Source organism: Drosophila sechellia, chromosome 2R (genome assembly GCF_004382195.2).
Source record: "Drosophila sechellia strain sech25 chromosome 2R, ASM438219v1, whole genome shotgun sequence".
NCBI classification, from domain to species: Eukaryota; Metazoa; Arthropoda; class Insecta; order Diptera; family Drosophilidae; genus Drosophila; species Drosophila sechellia.
In genome coordinates, this window is record NC_045950.1 from 10,897,710 (window position 1) to 10,919,459 (window position 21,750).

Here is a 21,750-nt window from a genome sequence, read left to right on the forward strand (position 1 = left end):
AGCAGTTGCAGTAGAAGCAGGGTAACACGGCAGGCCAACGAGCGTTTCGAAAATGGAAACGAAACGAGTCTGCGCCACTGGGAGAGCGGAGAGAGCGTGCCGGAGGGGGTGGGGGTTGGCGGCAGTCCAATGGCCAATCCCGTGGAGAGACGCAAAGCTGTCAGCAGAAAAAAGAACCCACCACCATCCTATGCCATCCTAATGGGAGCGAGCGGGAGCGAGTGAGAGCAGCCCCCTAGGAACGGTGCGAATGGAACCAGCGCAACGACGTCCCCAATCGCAGGGGGCGTGTGTCTAGGATCTCGGTTTTGGGATTTCGGTTCTGCATTTCAGCTTGGCTTTATTCTCTATTCCCAGGCACCTTCGGTTCAGCTCTGTTGGGAAACCAAAGTGTCAACGCCTGCAAAGACAAAGCCAAAGGCAGCAAACACAGGGCACCGAAAAACAATACAAACAACCGAAACGGTAACTAAAACCCAAAACCAAAAACAAAATCTCTGGGGAGACCAAAAGGCAAATGCCATTGTGTGCGGTGCTCAAACCTGATTGGCCAATTGGGCGTGCGACTTCAAGAGAGAGCGGCAATTCTCTTTAGCTGTCGGCAAAGCAGTTCAAAAACCAAGCAGCGCCTAGCTACGCGGAACGGCGGAGAAATAGTGGAACTGCACATTTGGATGTCAAAAAATATTCAGTCGTGAAAATGGAGAAACTGCAGCCATAAGTTCCTCATTCATTTTAGTATATAATTTTGGTTTAATTTTACTTGTATAATTAAATTTATATTTTGTTATTTAATTTTAAGTGTTAATGTTGATTTCTTTTGTGTCTTTTTAAATAAAAAATAAAATATTTACAACCAAGAAATTTTTAAACTTACGTGATGTATACGTATATGAATATTGAAAATGAATATTTAACATCATTTTATTTATAATGTTCAGGGTTATGAATAGTTATATGCACGTAAAGGCAGTTGTAATCCTGTTGTTTGTTTCATAGTTCACTTTCTTCCCTTTATAACTTGCCCTTTGTTTTATAAATTGTCTGTGAGCACATACTTGATTAGTCATCATTTTCGGGTTTAACCCTTCTGACTTTCGCACATTATTTAGGGAGAAGAAGTTGTCAAACAGAGTGGAGTGCCTATAGGCATACCCTTCGCATCCACATGCCTCTTCCTCTTTCCCTTCCACCAGCAAGAGATTAGTTACCGGAACCGCCCACAAAATTTTCACGCCTCGTTAGGAGAACAAAAGGTGGAAAAGGTCAGGGGATTGCATTGGTTTTTGAGGTTCTGGGTTCGCATGAAAAACAATTTGCATTTTCCGCATTTGCGGTTTCTGCCTGTGACCGATTGAATGGACGAGGGAAAGAGAAAGAGCTTGTTTGACTTTTCCGTGAATTAATTTGGGGGGCGTGGTAATCTCATTAACTTCTGACAAGGCCCGAAAACTCCGTTAACCACAAGACGGCAACTCTTTTTCCCGAATTTTCCCCACACCCTCACTTGTTGGTCTATTTTTGAGAAGTTCTGGAAACATTTCCCCAGAGCTGAGTCGCACCAAATTTTATGTGTAAATCAGAGGCGAAAAGAGCAGACTGAAGATGTCCCCAGACATCGCTAATTAACCAAAATACCCAGAAGGAAATTCCACGCCCTTTGACAAATAAATTTTCTTTTTCCGCAAAGGTGAAGAAAATTCCCCGATCCAAAAGCTGTGGTCCGCGCGTTCGATTAACCCCTTTTATCACGCCCAATCCTCAGTGGAGTTTCCCGTCCGCGACAGCTGTCATGGAACACCATGACCCCTTAACCCATGCCACCCCCTTGCGATGGCGATGCCCCCGGAATTTGATTCAAATTGTTTACAACTGGATTTACATGGCGCCGGACTAGCACTAGCCAATTGCTAAATAATTTGTTTGTTCATTCTCCGGATTTGGTTTTTACCCAACCCCTATGGCGACTTAGGGGATTACGGAGGGTTGGGAAAGTGACAATCGGAAGGACACTTTTGTCAATTAGCCGGCGGCTTGACTTTTAAACGTAAGCGGATTTGTAGACTTACGATATAACATACTATATGTAGCTAAAAACACAAAATAAAAATAAATAACATTTTTTCAAAAGGTAGTTTTACTTTAAGTACCTTGTGTACTTATCCTAAAATATGTATTTAAATAGTGTATGTTTACATTTAGCTCTTCAAATAAAAGTTTTATGTGCCCCCATGCCCCCATGGATTTCCTTGAGGAAACCCTCATCCTTTTCCCGCGACATCACATCCTGCGCCATCTTTAAAGAAACCATGAATAATTCCAATATGCAAACTGACTCGCATGTAAATGTACCATTTGTCACTCGTAAACAAAAAATAAAGGAGGAAAACGAGAAGGATCTCTACTCCGTCCATATGCAAGACATTCACAGGGTCATAAATAAGGGCGAGCGGAGGAAATTTGAGGCGCGAACATTTTAATTAGTTTCCAGCTCGCTCTCGAGTGTGTCCTTTGGTTCCTGGGGCCAGGACACTTATGCAAATTACCCGGGGCCCCGACTAATGAGAGGGGCGAGAGCGGCTAACACACACCGTGAAAATAAATCATATTTAGTTACAGATGGATTGGAAATCATTGCTGCTTGATTTCCACAAGTCATCATCGCCACATCATGGTCGTGGGTTCGGTGGAATTTCGGTCTATTCTCCACGGACTGCGACGGATGCCAGCGATTCATCCAAGTACGTATGACATTGTTGCATTGTCTGCCGTCCGAAGACCACCAAAGTTTTCAATTCCTAGGAATTTTCACCAGCCAGCCGCCAACCAACCAAGCTAACCTACCCACCCAAGCCAACTGCACTTGCCGCATTTTTAAAGCAAGTGCTCAAGTGTTTGCCACTCCATTACGAGGGCAGCAAACTGGACTCGAGTGGCACGTGGCACGGGTAAAAAAGCCAAGTAAATTTAATTAAATTATCTCAAACACGTGTTTGACCAACTGCAACGATTTTGCCAAAACAATCGCAACCAGTTTAAATATTTACCCAATTCACGGCCTAAACGTTCTCATGAGGGTAACTCACTATGCAGCTATGTAGGCAAAAAGGTTTCGTTTACATAAGAACAACAAAGGGGGTGGAGTCCTCGAAAAACACAACAACCTTTCTTCAGATTTATTATTTCAACAAACAGAAGGTGAATCGAATCGCTTGGGCTAGGTGCACAATATCTTCCCACAAACATTTTCGCACATCGCACAACGCTGCGATGGGAAAAACCCGTTTATCAGTCGAATAAAAATCGCAAAAAATCATAAATATTTACAAGTCTCGCTTGGCGATCTCCGGCGTTCGATAAGCATTTTTGTGGCCGGTGAAAACAACGTGGCCATAAACATGAAATTATTTTTCAGTCTGGCCAAATATGTTGAATCCAAACGCATCAAATGCGAGATTGGAAAAGTGCGGCTGGTTCATTAACTTTGGCGCGACAAAAGATCGCTTTATGGCCAAAAATAGTTAGCCAAAATATACAAAAATAAGAGAAGTCAAAATGAACTTAAATTGGTTAAACGAATCAATAAATTCAAAGATCTTTACATACTTGATTTGAAGTTGTATATATTATAGAATGTCCAAGTAGTTTGCATTTAATCAAATTCCAAGCTGAAGTTTCCCCAAAATGTGCTTTAAATACTTCGATGTTAACTTTTATGAGCTGCTTGTCGGCGGAGCGGAATTCATGCATCTCATTTGGGGTTTTAGTGCAGCTCCCCGAGGGGCAAACCCTGCCCATTTTCCATTTCCCACCCCTCCGCCACCTGGAGAAGCGTGTCAGCATTGGGGATCCTCTGGAGAACCACAAAAACGCGAACCCACTCCTGGCTCTCAAGTAGTAGAGAAATTGTGGAATGAGCTGCGACACATTTACTAGATTAATTAGCTCATTTACGGTTGACAATGTCCGTGTTAATTCCCCAAGAATTAAATGATAACATCATACGAAGTGGACGAAAAAGGTGTTCTACGTGTCAATGAAATGGCCTGGCAAATGCTCGATGACACTAATACGTTTGTTTGTAGGGGGTTTCCTCTTTGTTTTTGTTTTTTGTAGGGGTAGTATCTGAAGTGCAGCCGATTTGCATAATTCCAAGGACCAGCAAAGGACGCACCCTTCGTTATCCCAACGCCCAGCTAGTTTGAACCACTCACACCTTCCCTGATCATCTTTTCTGCACCCCATCTTTATATGTTCCAACTCCCTCTTATCCGAATACACAGCCAAAAAATATAAGAAATTTAGTCCAGAACAAGGAAAATATATTGAAATACTAGAATAGTGTTTAGCAACTGAAGAACTTGTAAAGGGTTGCCTAGTTTCACCAAAAAATGTTGCATGGAACGCACGTGTAAATCATTATTATATTATATTTCTCACAGTGCACTTAGGCACAAATATAATTTGACTTCATTATGCGAACAGTTGTTGCCTTTAGTTTTGGTAATTTATTTCAATTTTTTCAGTCCTCCGTTGTTCGAGGCTGCCGTGGGCAGTAAGGGGTTAATGCTTCTGCAGTGCAACCCCTGTAATAAATAAATATCTAGGTCCTGCAAATGTTCATTTAACTGAAGTGTGTGTGTGTGTGTTTGTGTGGGGAAAATGCCTCAAATGTTGTGCTGCCGCTGCCATTGTTGCAATTGTAATTTGTTTTTATTGTCGCTTCTTGTTTGAAGAATGAGTATTCCGGGTGTGGCCAAAAAGATGATTCTCTTCAGTCACATCAAAAATGTTGCTAGGCGAAAAGAACTAGCCTATCACAACATGGATGCCAGCATTCCTAATTAATTTTTGTGGAATTTTCAAATCTCATCGGACCCAAAAAAGACTGTGGAAGGAAGAAGCTGGCAGCAGGACTAAGGAAATCCCGAGGGGGCGACCTTTTTGGCCATTTAGTCTCAGTGTCGGCCACAAACAAGCTGGCTAACAAACAAAAACAAACAAGAAACTGGTAGCAGAATAACGGCACTGGTCTTGGGCGTGTTTCGATACTGGACATCTGCACTTTTGGTCAGACATTTTTGAAAACAAGGATATTGACATATTATATACGTCTCGTTCTCAAAGTTTTCTCCGTAAACTTAACAGCCAATCCTCTCGAAACTTCAGTTTTGTGGTCCTGCTATAAGGACATAACCATGCATATAAATTTGATTATTATTAAGTCGGGCACATTAGTGAGCATTTCTAATGAATGGAATCGAGTCGAGCAGATCCTTGTGCCCGAAAAAAGGGTCAGGTCACAGACACACCCAACCACCGTCACATGCGAGCTTGTTAAAGCCAATTTATAAATACTCAGGTTTATGGTTTTAAGTACTTAAATATTTAGCACACTTCTTGGCCTCAGACTGTATCTCTCCCTCTCTCTCTCTGAGGTTATATACACCTCTCTTTCTCCACGTGTGTGAGGCTTTTATTTATAATTTATGCGTCCGCAGGGCGACACTCATTCGGTTGTGAGTGGGTGTGGGCGTGAGTGCACTCATTAAGCAAAGGATGTCCTTAAAGGTAAATGAGCAAATTTAATTTAAACCATATTTTGCGATATTTTGGTGAATGGATAGAAGGAGAAAAACCCCTGCTCATTAAGATCTATTTATAATAAATATTTTATGATATATACCACATTTTTGTGATATAACTATGTTATCTTCTATCTACCACTCATGATTAATAACCGAAACATCTTTTCCCCAATTAGGTAACACAAAATGAGCAAATGCAATCGAGCTAAGTGCTATATAGACTTCCTTCCGCTTTTGAACCTCCCCCGATTCAAATTTTTGGAGAACATTATGCGCTGCCATCGAAGTGACCTGATTAATGAAGCCATTTCGATTCCGATGTTCAGCTTAGCGATTTCAATTATCGGATATGTAAGGCGGGGTTGCATTTACAGGGGGGAGAGGGGCGGTGGCTGGGTGCATGGGCGGTGCAGACGACCGCCGATTAGCACGTGCCACTCGTTCCAAGCAAAATCGCAGGAAGCTAACCAAAACGCAAGGACACGTGGCAGGAGCGCAGCTTCCAAAGATAAACATAATTATGCAATACGGAGGGGAATGGCAACGGAAAGTTGGCCAATCTGATAACACGCAACGAGATTTGTCATCATCAAACAAAGTGGGCGTGAAAATTGCGGATGAAAAGCAGCCAGCCAAGGGTTCTGATCGGCAGGAAGGAAGCGCCGATGTAAGGATGCAAAAAGGACACGACGCAATGCTTCCTGCCCGGATGCAATCATGTCCGAGGCGTGTGCGCGAAATATCCTTTGTTTGCGTTTCCCAGGACTCGGAAAAGCGGTACGGCGAAAAGCAGTCGGAAATAATTGCACAGCAGTCAGGATAATAAAGATACTCGTGGTCCAAGTACATTATCGGAATTGATACGCCAGCTATACTATCTGGCATATGCTAGTCGAAGTAGCTATATATATATCCTGAGGGGGCGGAGTAGGCTGGCTAATATTCCCGATTCAGGTCGCGTTTGTTCGCCACCAACCTCAATGCATTTCACTTTGTCGTTGACTATCCACTTACACTGCAACAAAATGTTTGTTCTATTGAATATTTCTATTTCTGTTCTTTTGAGGTTTACTTTTGGGACTGATTTTATAGAATGATTATAGGGGAGTGCATACACACTTAATCCTTAAGCCTAAGCAAACTAGGAAATTGGCAAATTATTTTCCAGTGTAACTTCAATTTGTCTGACCATCACGTAGTTCATCAGGCAGCTTCTTCCAGCCTTTTGTCCTTGATCCGCATTAAAGTTTCATTTGGCCGAGGCCACTTGGCATGCGGCAGCATCGCTTTTGACCTGGCTGAAAGGATACTAATCATAGCACTGCCTCCATGAGCAACGTCCTCGGCACATCCTCATCAGGCTGATTGCGAAAAATCACTGGAGAAATCAGACGAGGTTCGTGATTCCATACTGACATATTTGGTGAAGTGGATTTGGAGTGGTTTTTCCAACCCACACATTCAAGTGACAATCACAGTCAAATTTTTTCGACTCTTTTGTGTATTTTTAGGCGAAAAACAGAAAAACATTGAAAATCAATTTCGCTTGAGGGAGGTTAAAGCTAAAAAGCATATTGTCATTTGGTTCCCACACCAAAATTTCTGAAACATTAAACAGATTTGGCCTTTCGATTTGGTTATATTATTTCCTTCAGCTGTTTTAATATTTCATATTTTTCGCTGATCCCCAGAGATGCAGGAAAATCATTAACGTGGGCAAAAAAAAATCAAATGGAACTTTATTTGCTCTTTAAATATTTGGATTTATATGTTTTAAGTTGATTGTCGATAGCAGTTAAGTGGTAAAAATTTAAACAAAATAGTTGGCCGTAAATCAGACGGAGAGCGAAGCCAGTTTTGGCACTTTGGCCAGGATCTAATACCCATGTCCTGTCTGGCGATGAAAAAGGGGGCGTTGCTCCGTGTCCCAAGTCGGCTGTCAAACATAATCACCTTGCCACCCCCACCCCCCTCACAAGTTCTATTCTCAAAGGAAATTTATGTTTTTTATATGGACGGCGGAGCAGAGACAAAAGTCTGTGTGTGAATGAAATATATTATTTTGCTTTTTACCCGCCCTGCTCTTTCATTTTTTAACACATTTTGTAATTTCAACACGTTGCCACGTACCGCAAAAGTTTCTTCCACTCCAAAATGTCCACCAATTGCAGTGCCGCCTGTGTCCACCACTCGGACTCGGACTTGGATCTGGACTCGGATGATTAATGGTTCCGGGTTTCCGGACGGGCTCCGAGTTGGCTGGGCCAAATAATAAATCGTTCAAATCGGCTGGGGATTATTTTTCCAAGTAGGCGGTGGTCAGCCTTTTGCTCTGTCACAATTTTTGCGGAAAAAAATGGAATTTTTCCTCGTCTTTTTCGTATTCAATATTTGTACATATTTTTGCCAACGAACGTGTGCGAAATTCAAAAATACTTCTTCACAACAAATGGCAACAAATTTGTGGGTTTCAATTAGGTTAATATAAATCCAAGGAATTGAATTTTTTGATGTGTTAAAAAAACGAAATTGGGGTGGTAGATTGGCTTAAGTAGTGCGTGAAAAATTGGTAATATTTTACTGAAATAAGTACATATGTCTATTTAATTGTAGCTGTTAGAAATCCCCTACTTTGCTCACCAAAACGTAAAAAATGTGTATATGCAATATAATTTTTGTTGCCCAAATTTTGTAGCCTTAAATTTATTTTAGGTAATTAAAAATAATAATAACTGCAAAAGTCCCAAATACCCACAAAACCGGTTATTTTAAAGGATTTCCTGGAATATACATATATGATAATGTAAAATTAAATAACAAAATTTGTTTTCATTTCGTCGAGCAAGATCAATCGAAAATCCCATCAAAACCAGTTTAGTTTCGAACAGATGGAGCGGTAAAACCGAGCGAGACATAATATTAGCGAGACATATATTATTAAATTCATGAAATATTATAATTAGTGGACGCATGCCAGCCATTAAACAAAGCATTATATAGCTTAGCATTATGATCGTCGAAGTATAATGTATGTTTCTCTGATACTCCGTGTGTTAGGTGTTGGCCACGTTGTAATCAGGTTATTGCCCCAAGCCAAAGAGAAGAAGTTCGAGAAGTTCTTTATTGCCAAACACGAATCGGGTCAAAAGCAGAGCTCAAGGCGCAGACTGGGCACAAAAAACAGCAATAAGGAAGAGCGAGGGCACTTGGCCAATTTACACGAGCTGGCCAAAACAGCTTGGCTCGTTATTCCTTCATAGGCGTTCGAATATATAATGCGAAATACAAATAAAGTGAAAACAAACAGAACAGAAATTCCCCGTTGGAGCTTTGCTGCTTCGTCATGTAGTTATTCCCCATAATCATTAACTTTTTGGATGGATTTATTTGTGAGATAAACTCTGATGCAGAGAGAGAAATTTAGCTGAGAGCTGTGATGTTATTAAATCTTATGAATCATTGGGCCTAACTTTACGTTTATGAGCCACAGCCAGAAGATACTTTAAAAGCCTGTCTCTTGTTTTTTTTTATTTGTATTTGTTTATTGTTCAGTCTGCCGGTGGAGTTATTTGCCCAACTCTTCTGCCTGTTTGACGGCTTCTGCTTGTTCTTCTAGCTTTAGATGATAATGATGTAGATGGTTCGCACTGCGTCAGCGTTCGAAATTTCCATATATAAGCGCTAGGGAGCCGCACCGCGAGCTTAGTCGTTTTGGAACTTTTCACGCGTTCGCTGCCTCAGTCTTTCGTTTCGTCTTTGTGAGTGCTGAACCGCAGATAGGCCCCCGGATACCCCTACCCACTGAATTACCCCTACTAAGTGCCTAAGTGTGTTCTTACAGATCCATACCGCTTCACAATGCAGTACGCTGTGATTGCCATCGCTTTGTTTGCGTTTACTACCGCTTCGGCCTCTTCCGGTGAGCAAAAAAAAAGCAATTTGAGTGTAATTTGATGAGAGCTTAAGCCTTATTGTGCAATTACATCATCGCTAGTCGGGGCTGCTATCGTGTTTATTATTAATTGAATTAACAAGTCGGTCGACGGGTGCGAGTATGCTAATAATACCCAAAAACCTATTGAGCCCATCCGGAAACTGAAACTGGTTTGTGAAATTCGCGTAGCTCATTAACTTTGCGACAATGTTTGCACAGCAAAACTTTCCGCACAACAAATTCGTTTTTTATTAAGATTTCTATAATACGGCTATTCAAACCAGCATTAGGATTGATTATTCACGGGATCGCTGAGTGGACAAACTTTCACACTCAAAAAAGAAATTGCCATTGTCGAATGGTTGAGATTTATAAGCATACTTTTGGGATTATCATTATCATAAATGACTTGGAATAAATCTGCATAGTATATATGCTATGTATATGTTATGATTCAAAGGTTTTCATACTATTCAAAACAAATTCCAAATCAAAAGTTCATAATATATAATCGTGGTAAATAAGAGAGGTGTGAACAGAATCTAAGCTTTAAAGCTACCATATCGATCGATTTCAGATACTTATCGCTAAATTCATTGCTCTTTATTCATAAAGCTGGACAGTTCTTGCCCCGTGCCTTTTTCACCTTGGACTCGGAGGGCCACCAGTCGGATGTCCATCCCGTGAATGCCCATCTGCTGAGGCGTCTGCGTCGCCAGGTGTACAGTTCGTCTTCCTCGTCATCATCCTCCTCATCCTCCAGTGGAAACGGCGGCATCTACACCTTCGCCTCACACAGCGTTCAAAATCCCGATGGCTCCGGTCATGCTGGCTCCACTTACATCCAGCAGGCAGCTCCAGCGTGAGTTATTTTGAAAATGAGGACTTGCATTGATGATTACTAATGATAGTTTCAATTTCCCGTAGTGTGTCCTTTGACACCCGTTTCGGCGAGGACTCCCCAACTGAAGGCAACAACTATTATTCCAACAACAACTACAACAATGGCCATAGCACCATAACCTCCTACACCAGTGGATTAGGCACCGGTAGCTACCAGCAGAGCTCCGGAGTTGGAGCCATTCCCGCCACCCAAATCCAGCAGACCGTGGCCGTTATCGATGCCTATGGCAACCAGAAGGTGACCAACATCCAGGGTGCCACCGATGCCGCCGGCGTTCTCAACATCAAGAAGACCGAATCCAATTAGTCATCCAAATAGAACATAGGTTTTTTTCGAGTGTAAACTTTAATAAATTACAGTAAATTAACTGACGCGGTGACTTGTTAACAGGATATTTTTTATGAACTCAGAAGTTAGAGCTCGCAAAGAACTTACGCCTCTCCTTTTTTCGCTAGCCATTTGGTTTGGTCGATTAATTGCTTCCAAGAGGGCGCACTGCCACGCCCCTTGCAGATGTCCCAGCTTATTCATTGCGGTTTCCGCATCTGAAGTGCTCATTTTTTTGCACACTCTAGATGATTGCATCCCACAAACCATATCCTAAAAGTTCCATCCTGTAACCTGCATCTGCATCCAACATCCTTCATCCTCTTTCACTTCAAGCTCTATCTCGCAGCAAAATGTGATGGATGTTTCGAGTGAACCAGAGGCATACGAGGGATTCGGTTAAAGGGGATCAATATGAATATTCACAATGAAGAGTTGGAAAATCGAGAGAAAATAGTTAAAGATATTATTTAGGTTTGTAATACATTTCAAAAGGTCTTTAACCTTCACAGAAGATAAAACAAGTTACAAAACATTAGTAGCACTTCCGCAATGTTTACTTGACTTATAGGAAATGTACAATAGTGTTAGTATATTTTAGAACTTCATTATCTTAAGTGTATTTACTTTCTATAATCTTTAAATATATTATAAATCCTCGCAGGTGTGTTGTAACCCCTTTTATCCTGCGTACGCCACTGTCAGTTGGAAAGAGATGGCGACATGCGCCGAGTGCTTGCACCGATGAGCACGTACAATTGCCGGTGGGCGTGTGGGGGTTAATCGGGCGTAAGGGGGCGTGGCAGGCAGTGTTGGTAAATGCTTTTAGTGTATTAGGGCAGCCAAGTGGAACTTTGCATCCTCCAAGGCTGTTAGCGATAATTAAAAAACTAGTGCACTCTAAGACAACAAAAGCGATAGTGACAAAAACTACTAGTTCCACCACGAAGAATATGAAACGTGGAAAACACGTAGAAAAAGGCGGGTGGCGATGTTCCGAACAAGATGTGAATATGGGATTTGCTTGGGGAATTACCGAAATCTCAACAGGTGCACGCACTTTTGAACAAACAATCCATCTCTCTCACACACTCATGCAAATGCTGTAAAGTTTGTGGTAACTTCGGCGTGATGAAGTGAGCGAGACAGGGAATGCTGAAAAGTTTTTAATTATTATAATTAATTACTTTGATCTCTGACTGGCAACTCGCTCCTTCTCGCTGCTATTAATTTACTTGGTTAAGATGAGGTTTTTCCCGGCTGCTTTGTTTAAAATGTATCTCACATAATTGGGAAAGTGTAATGAATTTTCGCTTTCAGCGAAACCTGTGCTGACTGTGATAGATTTTCATTAGAGTATGGTTGGCATGTGTGGTGCACGGTTAAGGGTTAATTGGGGGAGGGCCACCAGAGGGTTAAGAAGGTCTTGGGTTGGGATAGATTATTCCAACATAAGTAGTGGAAACTTTCAGCTTTGCATAAATTATGATTTTCCTTAGCCTGATTTGAAGTTCCGTGTTGAAAATAATGTATGTCAGTGTATAGGTACCTAATTGCAATATTTATCATTTATAAAACTAAGAAGAATTTCTGAACTTACTAAATAACTAAAATTAGTCGATGGCTCATTCAATTGTTAATTGCACGGACTCAACCTTCGACTTAGCCAATGAAGCATGTGCAAACCATCTACCACTCTTCCAACTCAAAATCAGGTTTTAGGTATGATGTTTTTCTTCATCCTCTACCATTCTACCATTCTTTTCATTTAAACTCATAGCACAATATTCTAAGAAATGACATACCTAATTTTAAAACTTGAGACAATTCCAAGAGAATTATAAATAAACCTTTTTCTAGTGTAGTAAGTTAGCTAAGGTAGTTAAGCCAAGTGAGCCCTTGTTAGTGCATCGCATCTTAAGTTAAAACATTTTCAAAAACCTATTTACCGGCCTAAATGTAATTGTTATTATTAATTAAGCTGGTTTTAAGCAGTGAATAATTAGTGACTTTCGCGGTCTTCAATGAAGGCTTAATTCTTGAGAGCTAGATATAGAGGGAAATGAAAAGAACATGTTTCAGTTGGCGTGCTCTGAATTTTCGATGAAACGGTACTGTCGCAAAAAGCAATTCTTCTGCTTGCTCTTGCACCATTCCAGTTGAAGAATCGCTCGCTGATTGATGGGGAGTCAAGCGGAGACAGCGGACAACTTGCAACAAATTAAGCTTCTTGTGTGGCCAAGCGTTGCGGTAGATCGACGCCACCTGGTCAGGTAGCCACCATCACCACCATTGGCATCACCCTGCCTCGGTTCCATCTACGCTAGCTACACTTTAAAAAGTACTAGCTTGCTAGATGGGATCATTTAATCATCATTCTATTCTTTTGCTTTCGTTTCGAGGAAACTTCATTCAAGATCTGCGTTTGGTAGCCGTATATACAAAATTATATGGATAGTCTTTTAGGCGCTTCTACCATATCATTCTATATAATTTTTTTGAGTGTATCTGAGCATAGCCCCTCCCTTCTCCGTTCCGATCGCATTGGCAACTTCCACGGAGTGACCACCGCCGGCGATGCCTAAATTCAGTTGGACACGAGCGCCAATGCAGCGATCAAGTGACATTTTATTGTCGGCAATCCTTGCTTTGCCTTGTGCTTTTTCGATGCTTCTGCTTGTGTGCTCGTGCTTTTTGCTTTTGCTGCATTTGCTATTTAGAGGCATGAAAGCAGCGACGGATAATTGACAACAGTTAATTCCATTCCATTGATCGCTGGAGCGTTGAAATGTCGCAAATTTAATTATTGAAGCCGCACGCTGCCAGTTCCACAGGAATCCTCAACTGACTGTGGGTGGGCAGAAATGCCAGTAACCATGGTGCATGGGCGTCTTCTAAATTGATCCATATGAAGGTACTAAACTATAAGATACTTTAGTAACATCAACAGTTGGAGGCAATTCGGAACTAGATGAGAGACGACTATATCGGATATATTTCCCGTATTTGGGCCACCTTTTTTGCGTCCATAAAGACCGGCAGTCTTAAGCACTCTTTGACATTCAAGCCAAGGCAAACAAAAAAGTTCAGAAGGGACAGTTTGGGAAGCAGAAGGATGTGCAGGTGAGTGCCGTCAAACGAAAGCCAAACAAAACGAACTGTTTCCTGACAAATTTCTGTCATTTCAACCGGAGCTGGAGTAAAAAGCTGGCAAAAAAAATGGAAATGGATCTGCAAAAAAAAGGAGACCAACGATTTGTGCAGTCATCGGAAGCGGAAGCACCGCCAGGATTCCGTGCATCACCCTCGCCCAGTCCTCGTTGACCAAGTGACGAGGACATTCTGTCCACGGACTGAGTGAAGGATAAAGGCTACAGCTGAGTGAAGGAGGAGGCAGAGTAAAGCGCTCTGTTGACTTAAATCGTTTAGGTAAAGTTAAACAACTTGTTCCGTTAATTGTTAAACAATGCCCAGTCGAAAGGAGGAAAATGAAAAACAGAGGGTCTGAGAGTTTTCCTCGTTCCCCGGGAGATTGACAGAATCGCTGGGAATAATTGATGGAAAAACTGAAAGCAAACAAATGATGAAAATCAGAGAGACAAGCGGAGACTACGTTCAATCGAATTTAAGATACATTGAAATACTGAAAAACTCATGAACCATTTTATACATATTAACATATAAAGATGCGAGTAACTTAAGTTTTGTTTGCTGCCGATAATAGGTTATAATATATGTAAGATTGTTTATTATTATTAATTTAATTATTAGTTTAATTCTAAATGCGGTAATTATATAAAGTATTCTTAGTTTGTGACCGAACGACTGCTGCTGAGAACTCGACTGACTGCTACGCTGACTTCCACCCAACTCCACTGCTGCCTTGCGATCGTTCCTTCGATGACTGATTGTCGATAACTTCGATTTCCGACAATCATGTTGCTGCTCAACAGCGCTGCCAACCGGGTTGTTGCCAGCCTTCAGCCTTACTCCATGTTACATTCGGCCCTCCTGATCATCATCATCCGACCCGGATGACAATAGGTCTGCATTTTCGGCTATGTACTTCCACAACTTCATGTTGTCACAGCTGGTGGATGTGACATTGGGTCCTTCGACGTTTGCTGCTTTTTTAACGTCATATCTGCCATTGTCTTTGACTCCTGTGACTTCGTATGGACCTAAATACCCGCTTGCCATCTTGCGGCCAGCTACAAATTGGGTCCTTTTAATTGCAACCAGATCACCTGCTTTGTATTTGTATTCAGCTCGGCGCTTTTTGTCGTAATTGCGCTTGTAGTCCTTCTGCGCCTGCTCGATGTTGCGTTTTACCAGCTGTCTCATCTCATAGCGGTCCTCGTTGAATTGACAGACCACTTCTTCTTGGAGCAGTTCCAGTAACCGATCCTCAACTCGGGTGTACATCTTGGTGCCAAACATGACCTCAAATGGTGACAGCTTCAGTGATGAATGCACGTGACAGTTGATCGCCTTTTGTACCTCAGGCACATATTTGTACCACTTCGACGGTTCGTCTGAAGACAGCTTTGGTATTATTGCCAAAATTAAACGATTTACTCGTTCTATCTGGCCGTTGCCTCTGGCCACTCCAGTAGTTGTGCAGACGTGTTCCACGTTATGGCTGCTCATAAATTGTTCGAACGCACCACTCGTAAAGGCCGTTCCTTTGTCGCTAACAATTCGCTTAGGGAAACCAAAAATGTTTGACCAGTCGGTCAGCCTCTTGACCACTTCTTCCTGTCCGGTTGATTTGGTTGGGAATAACCAGACAAACTTTGAAAACGCATCGACTGTTGCCAGAATGTATTTATACTGTTTGGCCGATGAATCCATTGGCCCCAAATGATCGATGTGTAGTGTGTGCAACGGTGCGTCTCCTTTATCTATGCAATTTAGATATCCCTCCTGCTTTCCCAACTTTTTGCTGTGGATGATACATTTTATACAGTTAGAAATTAGCTTTTTTACCTTGTATTCCAAATGAGGAATAAAAAATTGCTGCTGTATGCTATGCATCGTCTTTTGCAACGACAAATGGCCCACTTCATGTGCGCTTTGAATCACCTCCCTCTCCATTAGTGCAGGGACAACCAGTAGTTCATTGCCATTGACCATACTATACAACAGGCCACCTTTTAGCTTGTAGGGTTGGAATAGACGATCTTTTAGAATTTCCAGGATTGCTCTAATTGAATCATCGTTCTGCTGCGACTTTTTAATACGTGCTGTCAACTCGGATGTTATCATCATGCATGCTTGGGGATGGCGGCTTAAAAAATCAACGTGTCTCATTCTTTCTCCTGCACGATGTTCGGGTTGAAAATTAAAATCCTGCATATAGAGAATCCATGGGCCAACTTCTCTTGGGACATCTGCTTTTTTTGTTGTCTGTTTAAATGCGACACAGTCCGTGACGAGCTTGAAAGGGACTCCCAATAAATAGTGTCTGAACTTTTTCAGAGCTAAGTATGCGGCTTTTACTTCAAGGTAGTAACTATGACGATTTGATTCGGCTTTTGTAGTTTTTCTGCTCCAAAAGCAGACTGGGTGAAAACTGCCTTCGAACTTCTGCAATAAAACGGCTCCTAACCCGTCCTTAGAGGCATCTGTATGAAGTTCGGTTTCTGCTTCTCGTGAGTAGATCCTCAATACTGGTTCGTTTACCAGAATCTCTTTCAGCTTATTCACCGACTGCTGCTCTACTGGTCCAATGTTGAAAATGGCATCTTTTTTTAATAGGTCCGTCAGTGGTCTCGCAATTTGGGCGTATCCAGGTATGAATTTTCTGAAGAATCCTGTGAGACCCAGAAATCCTTGAACGGCTTTTACATTCTGAGGTGTTCCAAAGGAATTCACTGCTGATGTTTTCTCTTTTCCAGGGCATATTTGTCCACCTTCGATAATATGTCCCAGGAAATGAATTCGCCTCTGCATAAAGTTGCACTTCTTCCATTTTATTTTTAGACCAAATTCTGCAGCTCTCATAAGTACCATTTCCGTCTTTTCCATGCATTCTTCTGGGGTAGCGGCATATACAATTATGTCATCCATATATAGCTGCATTATATTGGAATTAATTAGTTCTTGAAAAATAAATTGAACGAACCGTATAAACGCTGCTGGGGAATTCTTAAAACCAAAGGGCGCTTTGTTAAACTCGAATAAGCCTTCTCGGGTAACAAATGCTGTGTACGGCTTGCTGGCTTCTTCTACGGCCACATGAAAAAATCCGTTCTGTAAGTCCATGGTTGTAAACCATTTGGCACTCTGCAGTTTTTCAAGCACCTCCTCCATTATGGGTACCGGAAAACAATCCATCAGAACCATGGTGTTCAATTTTCTATAGTCCACGCAAACGCGTAGGGTACCATCCTTTTTCTTGACAACGACTATGCGACTGGCAACATTTGATGTAGATTTACGGACGATTGACTGCTCGACCCATTCCTCTACCTGCTTCTTTACAGCTATAGCTTCTTCTTCAGATAGTCGGGTGTGTCCATGGCGAAAGGGTTTAATCACGCCATCAGGAATAATTTTGAGTTCGACTGGACATTGCTTTATCTGCTTGGGTGGTGTTTCGTATGTTCTCTCTATCATGCGTTCAACGTCTTCTCGGTATTGTGGTGCAACTGTAAAAGAAGATTCTTCACAAATATTAAACATTTGGGAATACTCAACCGCTTGTTTTTTATCTGCTTCCAGGTCAAGAAAAGTATAGCCTTCTGCACTACAAATAAGACGAAACTTGCTGATAAAATCGTGTCCCACTATTCCATCGCAACTGAATTTAGAATCGTGGACGACTAAAACGTTGTGGCTTGCTTCCACCTGGTCGGTCTTGATTAATGCTCTGAAGCATCCAATCGGCTGTGTTGAGGCATTTCCCAAACCTCGCAATACTGTTGCAGTGCGGTTTAAATCAACATCTTTCATCTTCTTGAATATAGCTTCTTTAATTATGGTCACATCTGATCCTGTGTCCACCAGACAGTTGATGATAATCCCATTTATGATTACTGGCTTTGTTCGTGCACTATCAACGTGAATGCGCATGCTGTTTACTTTTTCCGGACACTTGCTTGAGATATGGCCCTCTTGATTACAGCTGAAACATTTGGTAGGAAGTGTACAATCCTTTCGTTTGTGTTCCCTCGAACCACAGTTGAAGCAGTGATCTGCTTTTACACCTTGTGTAATTTGCTTTGGTTTTGGTTGAATATTCGGCTTGTCAACAATATTCAGACTCTCGTAGATTTCGAATTCTTGCTTTAATTCCTTAAGAGTTTTACAACGGAGCATAGCACCCTTATACTCCTTTTTAATGTCGAGGCCGTTTACGATATGAGTTATCAAAGCAACTGTTTCAACTTCACCTAAGGCTGCTATTTTCTTCATTTGTAACAAATAGTCGTGTAGAGTCTCCTCCCTCTTCTTCTTCCTGTCTTGCAACTTTTTGTGAATAACGGCGCTATTATAGCTGCCTGAAAATTCTTCAATTAGTAACTCTTTGAGTTCAGTGTATCCACTGACACATTCAGATTCTAAGAAAAGTTCTGCTGATCCAATCATCTTACTTCTGGCTTGAACATATTTTTGTTTCTCCGAAAGTTCATATGCCTCGGCATTTTTCTCAAAAATTTCAAACCATTTTTTAATAGGAATTGATTTGCCATCACAGTCACTTACAACTTTTTCAAATTTTTCTGCAGCGATAATTACTTGCCCCTCTTGTTTAGATTTTGCCAACATGCTCTGGGTTAGAGTATTCATCATTTGTTCAAATTTCTCTTCGACTTTAGCACTAGCGTCTTTATTCTGCTTCTTTGCCTCTGCTTCTCCTACAGGCGCCAACTTTTGATCTTCTTCGTTCATTTTTTCTTTTCTGCTTTCGTCCTCGCTTTCGTTCTCTAGAATTGCTTGTATTTGGTCGGTGTTAAGTTTTTTATTTGTAGGTGGTGTACGTGTGAACATTCCGCGACAAGGCACTAACACCAGCAAACAACGACAATGTTCTAACGGCGCGACGGTAGTCGATTTTGCAGACGGCGCCACCGGTTAAAAGACAAATTTTGATTTTCGTTAGAAACGAATTTCACCACCTTTGCAATTTAATTGTTTTAAATTCCACAACAGCAAAACGACTTGAGTCTGTATGAGTTCAACCGATTTTTTCAACTTTCAATGCAGTAGACGTAGCCATAACTTTACAACTTTAAAGACTAAATCCACGCACACGACAATTTCAACTTTATCAGTTCTCTCTAGCAGCTTTCCCGACTTTTACCGACTTGTGTTCAAACAAAATCTGTACAACTGATTTTTCCAACTTTAAATGCAATAGATATAGCCACAACTTTACAACTTTTAAAGACTATACCCACGCACACAACAATGTCTTTTTTCTTTAAACAACTGCACCTTCATATAACCGATTTAGGACTGGACGAGCCCCCATGTAAGATTGTTTATTATTATTAATTTAATTATTAGTTTAATTCTAAATGCGGTAATTATATAAAGTATTCTTAGTTTGTGACCGAACGACTGCTGCTGAGAACTCGACTGACTGCTACGCTGACTTCCACCCAACTCCACTGCTGCCTTGCGATCGTTCCTTCGATGACTGATTGTCGATAACTTCGATTTCCGACAATCATGTTGCTGCTCAACAGCGCTGCCAACCGGGTTGTTGCCAGCCTTCAGCCTTACTCCATGTTACATATATATATATATATGTATATAACCCATATATAACCCTTGAAGTATAATTATCCTGTGCCAACCTTTTCGGACCTCCAACTATAATTGATGTTGCTAATGAACCCTTTTTCATGCAATATGTGCACTTTTCCGCTGTTTCAGATATATGTTACTGCTTTTCCACATGCGGGGGGTAATTGGAAGGTAGTGTCCTTGCAAAAGGGTGAAATTTCCACCCAAAATAATGGCAACAGAAATGAAAACAACAGGGAGCAGCAGGGATAAGAGCAATAGAATCTCCATATGCAGACATACATAGATTTCCGTTGCGATTCCCTGGGGGCATTTTCCATTCCATTCGCTTTTCTCGCAACTCTTTTTCCGTTTTCCACGCACTTTTCTGAACCTCTCCCCCATAATTTCCCTTCCTGCATAGATGACATTGCAACAACAAGCTTTAGCCAACATAAATCTACATTTTCATTCGTATTTAGACAGTTTTTCATGATATATTGTAAGTTTAGTGGTACTCAAAATCGGTAACATGAATTTTCCTAAAAAACAGTTATAATTTTAAAAACTAAAAAAATTTTTTTTGGAATTTAATAATTTATTTCTTTTAGCATTAAATAGCTATCCAAATCAACAAGCAAAAAAAAAAGCTAACCAAAACCAATTCAGAAGACGTCGATAAAGCAGTTCAGTTCTCTTTGAATTCAGTCTTCTCTTAGTCGCATCGAATTTCTCTTAACGACCATTGTTGCTTCTTATTGGTGAAAGAAATTGGAGCAAAAAAAGGAAACCAACTGACCAAATTGACTTTGGAGTTTTCTCAAGGCAATTAAAAAAAAAAAAACAATATTTATTTTAAATATTCATACAGCTGCGTCACATGGAAAAATCATGTAAATTTTCAGTCTCGGCAAAGATCCCAAACTAAGTTATGAGCACATTTTCACTTCAAATTTGTCCAAAAAATTTTATTTATTGCCGGACCAAGAAAGCAAAAACCAAACCAAATTAAAATGCATTACAAACAATTTGTTTACCGTGAAATCTGGAGGGTTGTGTCTGCTCAACGAAAAAATTGTAAGCAATGCATATTAAATTTATTAGGTTTTTTTTTCGTGTTTTATGTATATCCACCTTTGAGTTATTTAATAGAAATGTTCCGGCAATTAACCTTCCGACGAATTTTACACTTTTGTGCACAAAAACAAAGTGAAAAAAAATACAGGACAGCATTTTCATTGTTTGCATATTTAATAAAGCTAATCAAAAACACGTCGCGCCCTCGCCGGATTCGAAAAATAAACCCCGATCCCTAACCCGCCCGATTTGCCAGATTTTTAGGGGAGTGAGGCTCTGCAGTGACAGCATCCTTCACATAATTTATTGGCCAGCACTCAAGGACACAAAGTCGGCAAAGACGAGCAAAAAAAATATCAACACACGGAATGCAAACAAACGGATATCGAACAAAACTGTGAAAAACCCAGCGGGAAACCGCCGACCGGCAGCCAAACTAATTTGTTGTCATTTTTATGCGACAAAAACGAAAACAATAAAGCAGTAAAAACAAATTGTTGGAAAGAGATGCGTTGAGAGGGGGTGAGCGGCAGGACGAAGGACGACGATCCTTGCAGCTGCCACTATACTGATGAATTATTGATTGCATTAATAGTTATTAAAGATCTGGAAACTATTTTTTTTTGCAAAGGATGGAAAAACTATTTTATTGATAAACAAAACTGTTTCAATGCCTTAAATAATTTTTTGATATTAAGAAAATTTTTTTTTAATATTTAAAAGTTTATTACCTTGCAAAAGGTTTTTAATACAACATTTTGAAACATTTAAAAATGTTTATTCGTCAACTTTTTTAAATGTTTAGATGTTAACTTGTTTAAAAGTTATTTTTTTTTAATTGGCTATTGTTTCCTCTTGGTGGACCTTAACTTTAGCTAAATACTTTAGGCGACAACCACTTGATGTCACTCTGGTATCAAAGTGCGTAATCCTGTGATTATGATCAGGAAACATCCTCCCTCGGAACCGCAGGAAATCGGGTGTAAGGAAGACCAAACAAACAGCGAATAAGGACTCGCCGCAGCGGAAGTCAACAAATGCTCTTAATTAACGATGCTGAACACCAGAAATTTCGAGTGTCAACTAACAATTTGTGGGTGAATGTGTCCTTCGTACTGTGGCACTCGTTAGTCGAAAGGATTTTCGCGCATATGGACTGAAATTGATGATGTGAGCAAGTGGCA

General features: G+C 40.8%; 1 protein-coding gene across 2 annotated transcripts; it reads left to right on the forward strand.

The window, feature by feature from the left end:
• The first annotated feature begins 9,281 nt into the window (after nt 1–9,281).
• On the forward strand, nt 9,282–10,805 carry LOC6609209. 2 transcript variants are annotated; one of them, XM_032716149.1, is made up of 4 exons: nt 9,282–9,346; nt 9,430–9,507; nt 10,138–10,384; nt 10,450–10,805. In XM_032716149.1, the coding sequence occupies exons 2-4, from the start codon at nt 9,447–9,449 to the stop codon at nt 10,730–10,732; spliced, it is 591 nt and encodes a 196-aa protein (XP_032572040.1). In that variant the 5' UTR covers nt 9,282–9,346; nt 9,430–9,446; the 3' UTR covers nt 10,733–10,805. The 2 variants fall into 2 exon arrangements, with proteins under 2 accessions (XP_032572040.1, XP_002033900.1); XM_002033864.2 differs by having other exon boundaries at nt 9,321–9,507.
• Nucleotides 10,806–21,750: the final 10,945 nt, after the last annotated feature.